The 16415-nt window shown below is 42.3% G+C and overlaps 1 protein-coding gene across 1 annotated transcript in view; it reads left to right on the top strand.

Moving 5' to 3' along the window:
• SPMIP7 (sperm microtubule inner protein 7) overlaps positions 1-16415 on the top strand; it is a 30007-nt gene that overhangs the window by 1186 nt on the left and 12406 nt on the right. The window contains exons 2-8 of the mRNA XM_081835103.1: positions 2287-2900; positions 5160-5265; positions 5830-5895; positions 8924-9062; positions 10427-10494; positions 12475-12516; positions 15703-15810. Of these exons, the coding sequence (XP_081691229.1) occupies positions 2417-2900; positions 5160-5265; positions 5830-5895; positions 8924-9062; positions 10427-10494; positions 12475-12516; positions 15703-15810 (1013 nt within the window). The 5' untranslated portion in view covers positions 2287-2416. The remainder of the gene's footprint in view (positions 1-2286; positions 2901-5159; positions 5266-5829; positions 5896-8923; positions 9063-10426; positions 10495-12474; positions 12517-15702; positions 15811-16415) is intronic.

The raw sequence follows: 16415 nt of genomic DNA, 5'->3' as shown, positions 1-16415 counted from the left end.
TTTAAATTGCCTTGTCTATATGTTAATTAAATAAAATTTATTATCTTTTTTAAAAGAGAAGGTCCTGCTTGCAGGCTTCCATAGACATCTGGTTGGCCACTGAAAATAGGGTGCTGAACTAGGTGGGCCTTTGGCCTGATCCATTAGATCTCTTCTTATATTATTAAAAAGAGTATTCAGTGGTACCTCGGGTTACATACTTAATTCATTCCGGAGGTCTCTTCTTAACCTGAAACTGCTCTTAACCTGAAGCACCACTTTAGCTAATGGGGCCTCCCGCTGCTGCCGTGCTGCTGGAGCACGACTTCTTTTCTCATCCTGAAGCAAAGTTCTTAACCCGAGGTATTATTTCTGGGTTAGTGGAGTATGTAACCTGAAGCATCTGTAACCTGAAGCGTCTGTAACCTGAAGCATATGTAACCCGAGGTACCACTGTACAATATATTTTTTTAAGCACACTTGGGGTTTTTTGAGGGGCGGTGCAAGTAATATTAATCTTTTAGCTTTTTTATTAAATCTGTTATCAAACTTATCAGGTAAAAGATGTGTTTCACAGTAGATTTGGAAGCAGTATAAAGGAATTTGGTCAGCTTTTTTTTTAATTAAAAAAATTCATTTTAAAAGATTGTGTAGGAAAGTGGAATTGGAGAGGAACAGGTGGATCCAGCAACAGTACACTGTAGTACTGTGGAATATTCTTGTTTATTCTTCTAATCAGGTCTGCCCTGTCCTCTACTGTACTGTAATCCTTTACCCACCTTTTTCCATTTCACACCCCACGAGTCAGTCACAACATCCTGTGGTCATGGTGTGCTCAGTTATTCCTGGGCTCTTTTGGGGGGATGGAAGGGGGTTCTTCCTTTAGAATATTGTCCTCTAAAGCTTCTTTGGACTTCTGCAAACCTTGGCATTCCCTCCACATCCGCTGGTAGCTTCCTCTTGTATGAGGATATTGTTGCTTTGGCAATGTAAGCATTGGCACTCGCATCTACAAGATGGACCTGCAATAAAATGTTGTTGTGTAGAGTGCTTCTGTTCAGGAGACTCTCTTCTCCCTAGTTTTCTGTCTACCCCACACACATTCAGCAGTCCATGCACACTGAACCAAAGTCTCATTGGGCTATTTTGAAGGGGTTCTGTTAGGATTTTTTCTAAAGTTTTTATTTTGTACTACTGCAAATCTTGGGCTTCCCCAGCACCCGTGTGTGTGTGTGTGTGTGTGTGTGTGACCACTTTTTTTTACTACATACGGATAGGCACTTGAAAAAATGAGTCTATGAGTCTAGTATTAGCATACTAAATGTGGTGCTGGGTTAGAAAGAGGGAAAGCTTTGCAATTCATTTTTCATTTATCTTCACAGTAATCTTTTGAAAAGAGATAAACAAACATTCCCAAAGCACCAGAGGGCTCTAGTACACTTTCTTCGCTGACCTTATAAAAGGTGACCTGACCCTCAAACATTACCACTCAGGAAGATGAGGAAGGCCAAACTATAATATTGTTACAAAAGTCCCTCTTGTTACAAGCCTGCCCCTCTCTCTGCCAAGTGGAGGCAAGAGCCCATGGGGTCTGTGTCCCTTTGGAGAACAGAAGACACGGCGGAGACTGTCTGGCTTTAAGAAATAGGGTTTATTCAGTCTGCACGGAGGGAGTCCAGATCTTATGGCATAGTCATTTCAAGAGGTAGCAGCGCAGGCTGCCTGCAGCCAGCCTCCCCCAAAGATGAATCTTTGCTCCTCTTTCCCCTTCTTCCCAGAAACCCCTTGTTCTCCATCAGAGCAGTTACTCTGGCAATCTCCCAAATCCCCAGTCTCTGTTCACACCTGGCAGAAGGAGTTCCCTTGTATTGTTCTTGTCCCTCAATTATTCCTTGATCACTGTAGCTCAGGAATTCCTTTGCAGCTTGTGTTCTCCCATCATATCACAAACAACCCAAACCGTAGCATTTATTAATTTCTAGGGCTTACCCTAAATCTATAACAATATATAAGGTGATTATTTTGAACTTTGATGTTTGACAATCTAAATCTTTAATACATTTTAAAACATTGCAGTAGGGAAGAAAAAAGCATATAATTTGTGTGTGAAGCAGAGAAAATGATTGTTTCATTCATAGATCAGAAAGATCACTGCATTTCTCCTGGATCCAGATCCCTATGAAATGCATCACTACAACTTCCATTGTGTGCTCATGTTCTACTGTCACTAAGCAACAAAGAGACTCTTCTCATTTTACAGCTCTGTTCCCTTCCGGGTTTCTATCTCCTTTTACTTTGGTTTTAAAGTAGTGTTTTCTTCCATAAGTTGGAAAGGTTTTAGGTGTGCTGTTAGTTTCCGTGTGAATTCCTGGACAGGATTAGAAAACAATCAAGACTCTAATATATATCTCTACCTGGAAACAATACAAAAATAATTATGACTTCTGGAGTCACTGCAAGGCAATTCAGCCACTTCAATTCTCACAAGATGCATCAGAAGCAGCATGAAGGTCTCTTAAAGAGAATGTATATGCCTTTTGTGAGAGGACCTGAAGACAGACACCTTTTTACCAGTTTCCACGACAAATGCAGTAATGCTTTTCTCAAATCCAATCCATTCATTCGACCTGAAGATAAATCCTACCTTTTAGCTCCACATCGGGATGATCTGCCAATAATTGACCCTTGTTCAGGATTTGTGAGCCCAGGAGGTGCTGTTGAAGCTAACCAAATCATGTATAGCAAAAACAAGGAACCCCTGGGGAATGGTAAAGATGTGCAGCCTCCACCGTCGGCCCCCTTCCCACATACGACACACCAGCCTGCAAACAGAAGACTCTCGGTATTGGAAGAGATAAAGCAGGACCAGCAGTGGAACTCAAGAGCAGTGCCAGATATTTCTCTCAGGTCCAAACTTGGAGGTACATGGTGCTATCTTTTACTGTTCTCGTTGTATTCACTATATTGTCTGATGAAAGGACGCAAGGTGCAGCTTTGGTACATAAATGTTGTCCCTTAAAGTGCCAAAATGCATGCTACGCAGAGTTTTATTTAACTTTCCCCTTAGTGAATGAAAAAGTTGCAGTGCTGAAGGAGAACAGGTGAGGGGAATGGGTTTTTTAACCTTTTCCCTGCTGACCATGGTTCTACTTAAGTTCAGTTGGCAGGGCGTTGGCAGGGGCAAAATCTGTTTCCTCCGTGCAGTACTGGGCTTATCAAATGTAGAGGGCGGACTTAACCCTCCCTCAGACAGGGTTCTGGGTGCACCCTTTTGGTTTCTTCCATGCAGTATGAGTAAATGCTGTCATGCACTTCAAAGGGGAAAAGTGGAGTACTGCCTTTGAGGACACTGCGAGCAAATGCACACATCCCTCTCCTGATCCTGAATGATCTATGCTCCACTGACAGAGACAACAAGTTGTTGCTGCAATATACAGGCACATTTCCCCCTCCCCCCTCCATTGTGATAGACTGCTCCTGTTGCTGCAATTTTTATTTCCTGTTTTGTTTTTATATTGTTTGATATTTTGTGGTTGTAAGCTACCTTGACTTATTTTATAAAGAAAGTAGGTAGAAATCTAAGTTTTTAAAACAAATAAATTTAAATATTGATAGGTGGTTTGTTAGCTATAACATAAGAATATAGAAGATGAGATATAGCTTGCCTGTCCAAACAACTCAGATCATGTAACTGTTTGCTAAAGTATACGTTGTGTTGTTCCAAAGGCTCACTAATCTAAAGCAGAAGAGAGCTGGTGGTTCATTTTAATCTAAGAGGCTAAATTTAATTTCAAGTCCCACCTCTGCCATGGATTCACTATGTGGCCTTGGGTAAATCACCGCACCCCGGCCTCAGGTCACATCCACACCACACATTGAAAGGACTCGGTCATTGCTTCCCCCAAAGGATCATGGGAACTAGTTTAAGGTTCTGACAAGGCTTAGCACCTGTTACAAACTACAGTTCCCAGGATTCTTTGTGGGAAGCTGAAGGGAGGGTATAAGAGTTCTTTAAATGTGTGGTGTGGATGTAACCTATATCTGTGGGAGGGAAATAAAAGGAACAATATGTACTTCATGGGAGAGTTTGAAGAACAAACACAGTAAAAACTGTAAAACATCAAATTTAAAATGTTATATAAATTATATTAAAAGGGGGAGCATCAGTAAAGAAAATGGCACCCTATTGGGTCTGGTAAACATAAGCAATTGGCTCTCTTGGTCATAACCTCCAGCCTCCTGTCTACTTCCTGACAGCACCTCACTGTCTCTTTTGTCTCTAGATCCAGGGACGAAACTAGGCTTTATTTTAACCGGGCCAAAGACCCAGTTTGGCCCACCCACCCACTCACATTTGTGTACATACCCACCCACCCAGGCTGGGAGCCTCAATGGGGCTGCTCTGGAGGCTTCACCCAGGGCAAAAAACCCAGCTCCCCCCCCCCCAGGTTAAGGCACTGTCTAGCTCTCTAGATCCCAAACAAACTTCCTTCTTAACCCCTTTTTTCTTCAACCATGCACCCACTGCCCCAGTTCCTTGGATCTTTATTCCTTGATGGCTCTTCCCGAACTCTGCCCACCATGTCTTCCTTTGTGTGCCCCCCCCCCGTTTCCTGTCATGCAGCCCCTCCTGACATGCGTCTCCGCAGCTCACACACATTATTAAGTGCTCATTTTGTCAAGCCCTTTGTTTCTCCTCTGCCTGCCCTTCCTTCAGGTTCTTGCTTCTCAGTAGCTGCTCTGCCCCCTCTTTCAATTACTCTGCCTCGTTGTTACCTGGCTCTTAGGTTCCCCGGCATCTTGGGACCACTTTCTCACTGTGTCTGCTAGCCATTGATTTCACTCTCTCTTTTTGACCTATAGTGCTCCTTCAGGGTTTTCTGTGGTATTTTCTCAGCCAAACTCAAAATTCACTTCAACTCATTGAAGTGGACTGCGGCAACCATTCAGTTGTTGATATCATCCCTCATTAGAAAGTATGTTTGCAAGCATTTCATGGTATAACATTAGTTTGGCAAATTACTGCCATAGACTGCATTGTTTCCACCACAGTAACCACCACAGTCATCATAAAATCATTTAAGTTAGTTAACGTAGCAATATAAGAGTTATTTATCTTAGTTGTAATCTTTAATACTGTAGTAGGCTGCATAGCACAAGAAATTCAACATTTTTTTCAGGATGGACAAGTCCAGTAAAAGTTATACCTGCTCCACCTAAAGTCAAAGGAAATTTTTCACCTCATACATTTGCATTTCATGTGGACCCAGACATTAAGGTATTTTTGTTTCCTGCTATTGATTTTGTTGTTTGTATAAACCTGGAACATATTTTCAAATTAATACTAGTCCAACAGGCATCTTAAATCTAGGGGGCCGAGGTGTCTTTAGCCCCCTCACTATTTGTTAGAAAGGGGCTGGGCCTCCTCAGTGTTGAGAGGGTGTGTTGCAGCTTCAGCAGCTGGCTCCTCCAGAGTGCTCAGCCTCCTCCAGACGATGTGCGGTTGTCTGTGTGGGGCGTCATTCACATGTGGCACGCGATGGGCCCCCTCAATCGTAAGGGGCAACCTGGCACCTCTGTATTCCAACTACCTGCAATGCAGGAATCTTTAGCCCAGCGTGGGGCTCAAATCCATGCTCCTGACATGACATTAAGAGTCTCATGCTCTATTGAATAAGCCACTCTGAACATTTTAGGCTGCTCTAAAGGTGCAGGACTAGGAAAAGGGGTAGCAATCTTACGCTTGTGTGCTTGAGACATTACACAGCTTGGAAAACTATTCAATTAAAGGACTAATCCCTGCATTATCTTTTATGATTTCTCTTCATAATGGTTTCTTACAAAGTCAAGTGATCCGTCCTCTGAAGCCAGAGATGAGAAAGCGCGGAAGTATATGTATACCTCAGTGGCTCAAAGGTGAGCTTCTGTTTCTGGTAAGGAAAGGATTATTTAAACAGTTGGTGTTCACCTCCAAACAGTTGGTGTTCACCTGGATGACAGGATGCTACGTAGGAGCTTTCGGTTGAACCCCTCCTTTAGGTCTCACTTTGTTTCTGTGATTGTAAGTTGTTTTAAACTATTTTTAATATTACATTTCAATGATATAGCCTGCCCTGGAACATTACAGTCAAGTGAGGGTAAATAATAATAATACAAGTTGACATGCTTCTTTTCCAAAGATTAGCCATCAGGTAGGGGAGAGCTTGTGAAGGGTTTTTTATTTTTAAAAAATACAGGGAAGAACATTCAGTCATATGTATCCCCACTTGTAATCTGAAATGCTACAGCTGAGAAATTTAGGGAAATGCTTCTTCAGCTCCCACTTCCAAGCTCTCCCCTACCTGATATATCTCAATATATCTCAACTGAACTGAAGAAGGCATCCTGTCTCCCTTCCTTCCCCCCCCCATTGTTGTGCCCCACTTTCCTCCCCCCATTACTTTTCTTGCCACCACTGCCACATTGCCAACAAGAGCACTCGTAGTTTCTCCAGTGCCTCAGTAACGCAGGACGGGATCTTTCCTCGGAGCCAACCATTCTGGATGGGGTGGGCAAAGGAAGGCTGTTTAGACTTAGAGGGGTGGAATAAAATAGCCTTTTCTGCTGCAGTAAACTCTGCCAGCCCCTGCACCCTTCCTCAAAGCAACGCGGGGAGAAGAGGAGAAAGGGGCAGCAGAAACCATTCCTTCCACAGGTGAACAGGTGACTGTGCCCGCAGCAGGGAGAGATGGGGGGCCAGGGGGCATGCCAGTTCAGCCTTCCCCTTTGCCCACTGCTTGAGGCAGTTGTCTCATTCCACCTCGTGACAGGGCTGACCCTGCCTGCACATAAGAAATTGGAGGTCAGGGACAATAATTTTTGCCGAAATTTCTTCATGACATGCTAGTTTCCTATGTGGGAGGATTTGGGTTTTGCTTTTGAGTGCTGAGACCTGCAGTCTGGAGTGATGCAACCCAGACACAGGTTTACCACCTCAGTGAATATTAGGCCTAAAACAAAGATCTGTTGGGATATTTTAGAGCCATTCAGGTACACATGGCCATGTCACTGATCTGAAGGTATAAGATGATGGTTATTATTTATTAAATTTGTTAGACATAACATTCAAATGTCAGAATGAGAAAAACTTTGGAAAAATGATTTGGAATTTACGGCTTGTTCACTAATTAAATAAAATTATATGAAAATGATGTACAGGTGGTATCTAACACCAGTTAAATTAGCACAAATGTATAAATCAAGAGAATACAAATGTTGGAAATGTAAAGAGCTAGAAGGTATGTTTTATCATATGTGGTGGCAATGTAAAGTTATTTAAAAAATGGGAAATGATATATAATGAACTGGAAAAAAATGTTTAAAATAACCTTTGTTTAAAAGCCTGAAGCCTTTTTATTAGGAATTACAGGAAAGCAGATACCAATATATATATATATATATATAAAAATATGTATGTGACTACAGCGGCACAAATATTGATTGCCCAATCATGGAAAGAGGAAAAGATCCACACAAAAAAAGACTGGCAAATTAAGTTAATGGAATATGCAGAAATGGCTAAATTAACAGAGAAACTTAGAAATCAAGACAATAACATTTTGAAATGAATGGGAAATCTTTATTGCATATATATCAAAGTATTGTATACAAGTTGATACATTAGCAGGATTTTAAGAAACATTTGCATTATTATGATAAAAGATAGAACTGGAAACAAATAGATTAATAATATTACATAGACATGCATGAATTGACCATGAAACAATGGAACCATGGGAGGGGGTAGAGGGAAGTCAAGGGATTTGAGAAATCCCACATCTGGATGTTTTATTGAATGTATAAACAGCATTGTGAATTTTGTTAATGTTTGTTTTAAGTGATGTTTATTATAATGAAAATCAATAAAAATATTATTAAAAAATTGTTAGTCGCTTTATCTTGTTCAAGGTGACCCAAAGCCCCCTACAACCAAGTAGATATTCCATCATTCTGTGTCTTAACATTAAGGCAAATAGATACTTAAACACCCATGTAAATGAAACTTGTGTTCAATGAAAACACAACTCTGTATGCACCAAAAGTATAATATGCACTGAATGTCCCAATGCAATAGGTATTGCAAAATACCTATCAAAATATCAAAATAATATCCACACAAGGTATGTACAGTCACAAAGAACTTGAAAATATACATATGCAGGCATGCAAATTGCTATGCAATATCACTGAGTTCAACAGTTTGACTATGGCGTAAATCTAGATAAGACTGTACATAAGGGACTCCGGTTGACGAGACCTCCTGGGTATGGTCTTTGTTTCGTATGCCTTCTTCAGTTGAGTTGAGATATATTGAGATATATTGATAAACATCAAGTCCGTGCTCATTCTTGGGTCAGCTTTTGATGCCTGGGCGCTCAGCTCCTAGTGTTCAATCAGCAAAGATGCATTTACACCCTCCAAGCTGCAGCCCATCCTAAATTACACTTTGGCTGTGAAGAGGCAGCGGAGGAGTCGCCACTCAGCATTTCATCCATGTGTGGTTTAGCTTGTGATGGAATGGGGACCTTTGTTACGAAGTAAAGTTAATAGTTTTGACTATTAGATGTAAAAAGCCAAGAACTCACATGCTTCTGTCCTGGCTCTCTCCATGTATAATTTTATCATACATTATGGAGTATGCATGTTATATTCTGTGCTTCATAATACAGCCAGATTCCCCCCCCCCCATGAAATAAGCTCTTCCATCTTAGACACTTTTTCTGTGAATGTATAACATAACCAAACCCCCTCTGCCCCCCCCTCATATGCACAGTCAATGACTCTTATGGAACCAGCATTACAAAATCTGTCCACCTTTGGGGGGGGGGTGGAAATCTGTGTTATTTATTTCACTGTCTAGCCACAACCACTGCTGTAAAACCTCTTTCCCTTCTTTTTAATGAAGAGCAAATGAAGACATTCCATGGGATAGAATGTTGCCCCCCAAAGTCAAGCCTCCAGATACGACATTAGAGCCAAGGGCTGATAGAGTCTCGCAGCGTTTTTCAATGAAGCAGTATGAACCAGAAGCAGAAACAAGCCAAGTCAGTGAACTTCATTTTAGCTTGTTTATGGGTTGTTGTTGCTTGTTGTTTAATTCATAGTCATAGATCAGTGGTAGAACACACACTTTTTATACAGGTGCCCCCCATGTTTAATTCCCTGGCTCTCCAGTTAAAAGGATCTCAAGTAGCAGAGCTGGGCAAGAACTCTACTGGAGACCCCCCAGAGCTGCTGCTAGTCAGGAATGAACAGTATGAGGCTAGATGGATGCTCTGACTAAGTATCAGGTAAGTTCACGTGTAATATAGGAGAGCAAAAGTTCCAACCGTAGATGCTGAGCTGCTCTGCATTTCCCTCCTGCTTGATTGTGAGTTGATGGCTCTGTTTAAATGCTGTCTCTTTTCATTATGTTTTTTGTAAGTATTTAGCTAAGTTGCCTTGGGGCTCATTTTTAGCGCTGAAAAGTGAGGAATGAATTAACCAGGCAAGAAATCGATGACTGGGACAGGATTTTTCCATATGGAATTTTTTGTTTACTCTTTTTATTTGTAACAAATTTAACAGAGAACTAAGAAAGGAAAGGAAAGAGTGTGTGTGTGTGTGTGTGTGTGAGAGAGAGAGAGAGAGAGAGAGAGAGAGAGAGAGAAGGGGAAGTGTGTGAGAGAAAAACCGTAAGTTCACATTATAAAAACAATAACCTTCCGATCCATCCACATTAATTTAAAAACATAAATCCATATGTGCTGCCCAGACAGGTATCCACATGAAGTTGACATTCATCTGCTCTTAATAGCTGCTCTTTGGGGAAAGCCTTCATGTAGGACTTGGATGAGAGGAGCTACAGTATAGTCATTTAAGAAGCCTTTAGGTCACAATTAAAGGCATCCTGTCCCATGGCAGATCAAACTACCTCAGTGCCAAAACAAGTTTTGTTCCATTCCTCTCATCCATCTTATTCCCACCATGCTCACTGGCTACAGCAAAGACCTGCTTATGGCATGGTCGAAGTGAAGGTAGGTGTCATAACCTCACCACTCTCCAGAAGCCATCTTGGTATATAAGCAAATATCTAAATGAACAAATAATAATCCTAAGAACTCGTGCCTGTGTTGTCTTTCTGTGACACTGAGTGAGATTCTTGTGATACTTTCTACTCTTCCTGTGCAGAAATGTGTGCTGAAATTGTGACCCAGGCATGTCCCAACATCCGCATCCCATGTACATAAACTTCCAGTTCTTCTTGTCTGCCTGAGAGAATAACCAGCTACAATGTGCCAGACACTTTTCAGTACAGTACTGAAAATTCCTGGGGAGAATGTGATTAGTCTTATTGTTACTGTGATTATTAGCAGTAACGGTGTTATTCGCACAGGTGGTGATCCCAAAAACATTCTTCTTGTTCCAGGTTGTTGGAAGCCTCTGGGACAGATTTCAAAGAAGAGCCTTCATATCACCGGACAAGCCAATTAATTTGTGAGCTTCATTGATTTCTATAGTTTGAAAATGTTTGTAGATTTTAAAAAATTATCTGTACTTTCTTTTATGGTTTCACATCATGGGAATTTTAAAGTGACACGAAGCAAGATTTTTGCTGTACGCATATGTACAGTTGTTTTGGTGGCACTGAATTTGGGCTGGGAGAGAGAGTGCAATTGAGCTAGACGGATCTTCGCTATGACCAGAAGTGCTTTTCTGTGTTTGTAAGGTGGAGCAGAGGGGTGGCCGGGAGCTCTGTCAGGGGCTGGGTCACTCTCTGTTACCCCTGACAGAGAGTGACCAGCTGAGGTGGGAATAACTTATACTGCAACATTTGCTGCCAGCGACCTTGAAGGCCAAACTATTTTAGGGGTTGTGTTTGGGGATTTTTAAAAGGGGAATGCAGGGTACAAGGGCCTGATATACTGGTTGCAGCAGAGGTACTTTCCACTCTGCCTGATTTTGCTATCCCCATTACCCTTCCTTGCAAGAATCCATCTGCTCCCCAGCGCCACCTGGGAAAGGAGTTAATTCTCTCCCAGTACTGCTTCTGCAAAAGGACAGTTCAGATAATACTTGCACATTTGGAGAATGCACGCACACACAGGATTGTGTGGACTAACTCCACCCCAGCTGTCAACTTGCCTAGTACAGGAGATTGGTGAATCTTGCCCATTTCCGCCTCTCTCCGTTTCTCTTTTTTCCTAATCTTAAATTCAGTTCTCTACATTTCTGTAACAGTTTGTTTTTAGTTTCGGAAGGTGCAAATCAGGTTGATTCCCTTTATGTGCAAGCTGAATTAAATCCTTTGTCCCTACTCTAGGCAGCTTAAGTTCTCCCCGGGCAGCATGAGTTCCTTAAACGTCAGCCACAGCTATGACTCTTCTCATTGACTAAGAAGAATGGTATAAAGCCTCAGAGTTCTGTGATGAGGAGGAGGGACAGACTGACAGACAGACAGACAGACAGACAAACAAACAAACAAACAAACACATGGGAGTCAAATAGGTGTAACCATGTTTCTTTAGCACATAAACTTAAGAGCGATTAACAATCGCAATGCCCACCCTAACCTATCCCAAACCCTGCAGGCAGGGGCAGCCTGTCCTGTTTCACCATCTGAGGCGAAATGGCAAATTGCTGCCTCCTTCACTGCCCCCGAAGCTTCACCTACCAGGCTTCTGGCAAGATCTCACAAGAGTTCTGTAATTCATTGCAAGATTTCACCCCCAGCCACTGCCACTGCTTCTCCCAAAGTGTGCAATTCTGCTGCCTGAGGAGCTGCCTCAGTCTGCCTCATGGGTGAGCTGGCCCTGCCCACACAGAACTTGGCAACAGCAAGTTTGTTGAGCAGATGAATAGTCGCAGTTGGCTGCTGCTATAGTCATGTGACAGTCTGTGTCCCTGGTCCTTCTGCCCCAGGACTTTCAGGCCACCAGAGTTTGCTATCCTCCTTGTTCTCTCCTTTCTTCCTCAGATCTCTGTCTCCAGTTTCTTCAGTCTGCTTCTCTCCTTTGCCAACTGCCCTTCCTTAACTGACTCTCCCTCTTTCCTCATTACCTCATTGCCTTTGCAGAGCTGCATTCTAAGGAGCAAGCATCACAATGGAAGCTCTTCAAGGAGTAAAAAGACTTGCTGTGTGTGTGCGCGCGCGAGTGCACGTGCATGCACACTTTAAATGAAGTCTGGTGATCTAGGGCAAGCTGGTGGTGCAAAAGGCACCAGGTGGCAAGGCTAGAATCTGCAAGACCTAGCCGGTCAGGCAATGGTGTCACCCTAAGTGTTGAAAACCCAGAATTAAAGTTTTTACTACCTACCAAGGCTGAACTAGGACCCTGCGTCCACTATGTGCTCTTAAAAATATACATGCCATTGCAAATTGTCTGAAAGTTGTCACATCTGATAACATACCAAATATTGATTGTACATTAGTAGGGAGTAAGTTAACCAACTTAATGTGCCTTTCATCTTTAACAGTGTTAGTCCTTGCTCTCGAACTCAACATCTCCCTTTATACACGTAAGTAAAAGTTGTTATGTGAATATATATCTTTTCTCTTAAGCAGGGAATTTCTTCGTTCAAAAAGAGACGCAGTCTGTTTGCATAAGTGCTCCTTGGTCCTATGGATGCCGTTGACTCCTGTCTTCCGATTTACAATGGCATCCAGAGGACCAAGGAGCACTTAAGCCTGAGCCAGAGAGAAACAAAGCAAGAGCAGTAGGATCATAGAAAGAGATTCCAAAAGTGAGGCGGAGATTCAACAATATGAGGAGTAATGTCATGAATCTGAGCTGGGGAGATAGCAGGACTCTGCACCAGAAGTAAGCTCAGTTGAGCTTGATGGGTCTACTCCCAGGTAAGTGTAGGACTGCAGTCTTCTATAATGAGAAAATGGATGTTGTGTGAGTTCATAATATTAGAATTCAGAATCACCAGATAAATTAATTGGCAGGAGGACAGAAGAAAAAGACATGTATTTATTTAAAGCATTTTTAACCCACTCTACAACCAGAAATAAGGTGGTCAGACACAAAAGAATGCAGGGCTCTTGCACTTTTAATGGCGGTTTAGGGGAGAAATTTTCAGCAGGCATAGCTTGTTATTACATGTATAGCTACTGAAATTTCTTCTACACAAATGTGCATCTTTTGCATCTAGTCACCCTAGCCATAAAATGTTTTCAGAATGGCTTACAAATGTCATTGATAAGAAAATCCTTGTCTTTAGGCTTCCTGTCTCAAAATACATGACAGAAAGAAAAGGGATTGGGAAGGAGGAGGAAAAAGCAAAATCAGGACTCATCAAAACTTTCTTTTGTGCTGCACTTCTGAGGCACAGGTCCATGCTTTAAAACTCCATGTCCGAGCAGTTATTGTGTTTTGTTTTTGTCGTGGCACTTTCCCTGGGAAAACCTGCATTTTACAATTGAATCAGAGCAACCAGCAATCTGCAGAAAACCCCATTGGCATTTGCTCTGATTCAGTAGTAAAACGTGGGTTTTCCTGGGGAAAGTGCCAGGGTGAAAAGGAAGCCACTCAGACACAGAGTTAAAGCCTGGACCTGTGCCTAGAATGCGGCACAAAAGGAAGTCTGGATGAGCCCTTGAGCACCATTTCTTAAGTTACAGAATGTAATGACCAGCTGAAATGGAAAGATTTAAAGGAAGAGATAAGCCAAATGTTGCTGATCGTCCAGTAGAGTCCATGAGGAAACACAGTACATAATTAGCATATTAAATTCATTGCCACAAAATATACAGTATGTTGTGGCCACTAGATTAGCCTGAAATTTAAAGGAATGGACAGATTATAGAGAATTTTTTTTTTTTACTAAATATCAGCCATAACAGCTAAACAGAACTTTCCCATTCAAAGGCAGTGTGCCTATGTATGCTGGAGATAAACAATGTTGACTTCATATGAGCTTCCTATCTAACTGGTCACTTCTAGACTCACTGGATGTTTGGTCAAAATTTGTAGTTTCTTATACTCTTATATGCTTCTTCTCAGTTTATGGCAGTTCATGGCAGAAAAAGCAACTTTGTACCACCCCTCCACCATTTTAATATACATATTTTCCCTACAGTGAGATTATCCCAATGTATAGAATTGATTTTAGAATATTGTCAGTTGAAATGAACTCATTCTCATGCTTGACTTCATATTAAGAGGGCTGATAAATAGAATAGGCATGCAATTCAGGCTATTACCTGCTGCAAAACCTATCCTATGGCTGTGTGATTTCATAAATCATCTATGAGCAGCTTGGAAACTGACTTGAGAAGTTGCTCTAGCAATTGTGGTCCTTGTGGACAGTTGAACAGCCAGCTGGGACAAGTCAGACCTATGACAAAATGTTGCAGTGAATCCTCACCTTGAAGCACCATATTATAAGGTAGAAGGCATAAGGGGCTCCAGCATACCACCCCACCCTTCTCTCCTTTCTCCTTTTCATTGTTCTTTTCCAAGTAACACTCAACCTGCTATGCCTACTGAGCATACTCAGTTCTCTTTGGGCTATGCAGGAGAGGTCCCCACATCTACCGGTGGTTTTTAGTATATCTACTCCCCGGTTTCTCAGTGTCCCTTTTTGGCTCCAGTCCTGTTGGCACTTGCCACATGAGTTTTGCCATTCTAAGCAAGAGGCAAAAAACAGGAGGTGTTTTTTTTTGGGGGGGGGGTTTCACTTGGAGGTGAGGCCAGGCAGTTCTAAATACCAGCACTGAATAGGTTTGAAATGTGCAATAAGGAAGCCCCACTGGAGGATTTAAGAGGGTCTTATTAACTCCTACATCCCCAGGCAGGGTCCTTGTGTTTAAGAAATCATGTCTCCAAAGCATAGTGTCGAGTCAGACATGAGAGAAGAGATGCTTGTCAAAAGGGATAGGAACAAGGCCTTTTGTGGACCATTCTGGATATACCAAGGCATTTTGTCTCCAAAATGCAGCAGAAGGTCAAAGATGATACTGTGCTCCTCCTCTACACCCGCTGTCCATGTTAGGATGCAAGAGTGTATTAGGGCTTGGCAAGAAACTCCATCCATGTCTGGTTACTGAGGCCAACTAAAATTTATTTGCCCCAGGCCTGCACAACTTGTGATCCAGCAAGCCAAGCACAGCCCGCCAGCCACATCCACTGCCTTCCCAGTGGCTTGAGAAACCTCCTGTTTTTTGCCACTTGCTTGGAATAGCAAAAGCATGAGGGGGATTATCAAGCATGTAGCATATCACAACATGATAGTAATGGGCTACATTCAGCATTGTGGGTCAGAAATAATGGCTTCTGAGACATTGCTCTGCTATTTCCTAGTACTATTACTATGGTTGGTTTTTTGTGTACTGGATATAGAAATATGGAAGAAACTAATGAATCTGTTACAAAAAAATGAGCTATACCAGTTTCTTGGGGCTGAATACAAAAGGCAGTGGAAGCAATGATGACTCCATTTCTTTCTCACATTATTTACAGTTTCCCCAAATTAGCTTATTCCACCTACGTGGTAAAACGTTGTCATCCATTTTTTCCTACAAGCACACTGCCTAGTTTTATGTGTATTTTGGTACGTGACTGCACAAATCTCTGTGTATGTTTTTGTGCACCTTTTAAATAAATAACGAAAAACTTGGAGCTTCGGTGGCCTCAGCCAGCTGTGTTATAAATAATACATATTTGCCTTTTGATTCATTCCCCCTTTTCATCCAAACAGAGGCTGTGTTGGTGCAGAGAATCCTGATGACCTGGACAATCCCTATGTAGATGTAATTGTTCACAGCAGAGTTCGAACTGCAGAACCACAATATGTGAAATCTTCCTAGTATGTAAACCTCAAGTTTCCTTTCTTGTATAGTAATTACTGATTGAGAACCTGAGAGTCTCCATATCATGCTGCCAAGCAGGATTTAAGTTTATTTGGAACCAGAACAGATGGGACTGGGTGCAGGTGACTCAACTACAGACTTCTGGGATAGTAAAGGGACCCCTGACCATTAGGTCCAGCCGTGAGCAACTCTGGGGTTGTGTGCTCATCTCGCTCTATAGGCCGAGGGAGACGGCATTTGTTCGCAGACAGCTTCCGGGTCATGTGGGCAGCATGACTTAGCCGCTTCTGGCGTACCAGAGCAGCGCACGGAAACACTGTTTACCTTGCATGGCAAGGTCTCGACCCCACCCCCCTTTTGTTGAATAAAGACACAAGACTCAAATAATTAAGGTTAATGGGCTAAAAAAGGCCACAACTTTATTGGTTACAGATGATGAGCAGTATCGGCTTAGGCATTGGATCTAACCAACTATATCTGACTCCAGCCTGTCTGCTGGGAGCCCAGAAAGGGTTAACCACCAGTAGGGGGAGTCCTGCTGATGCACATCAACTAGGAGCTCCCCCGGGGGTCACTTATAGGGGTTGTGCGTTGGGCCCTC

Source organism: Podarcis erhardii, assembly GCF_964252035.2.
Source record: "Podarcis erhardii genome assembly, chromosome: 13".
NCBI lineage: Eukaryota > Metazoa > Chordata > Lepidosauria > Squamata > Lacertidae > Podarcis > Podarcis erhardii.
The sequence above is the reverse complement of the archived record's forward strand: the minus strand, read 5'-3'. Positions and strand labels throughout refer to the sequence as shown.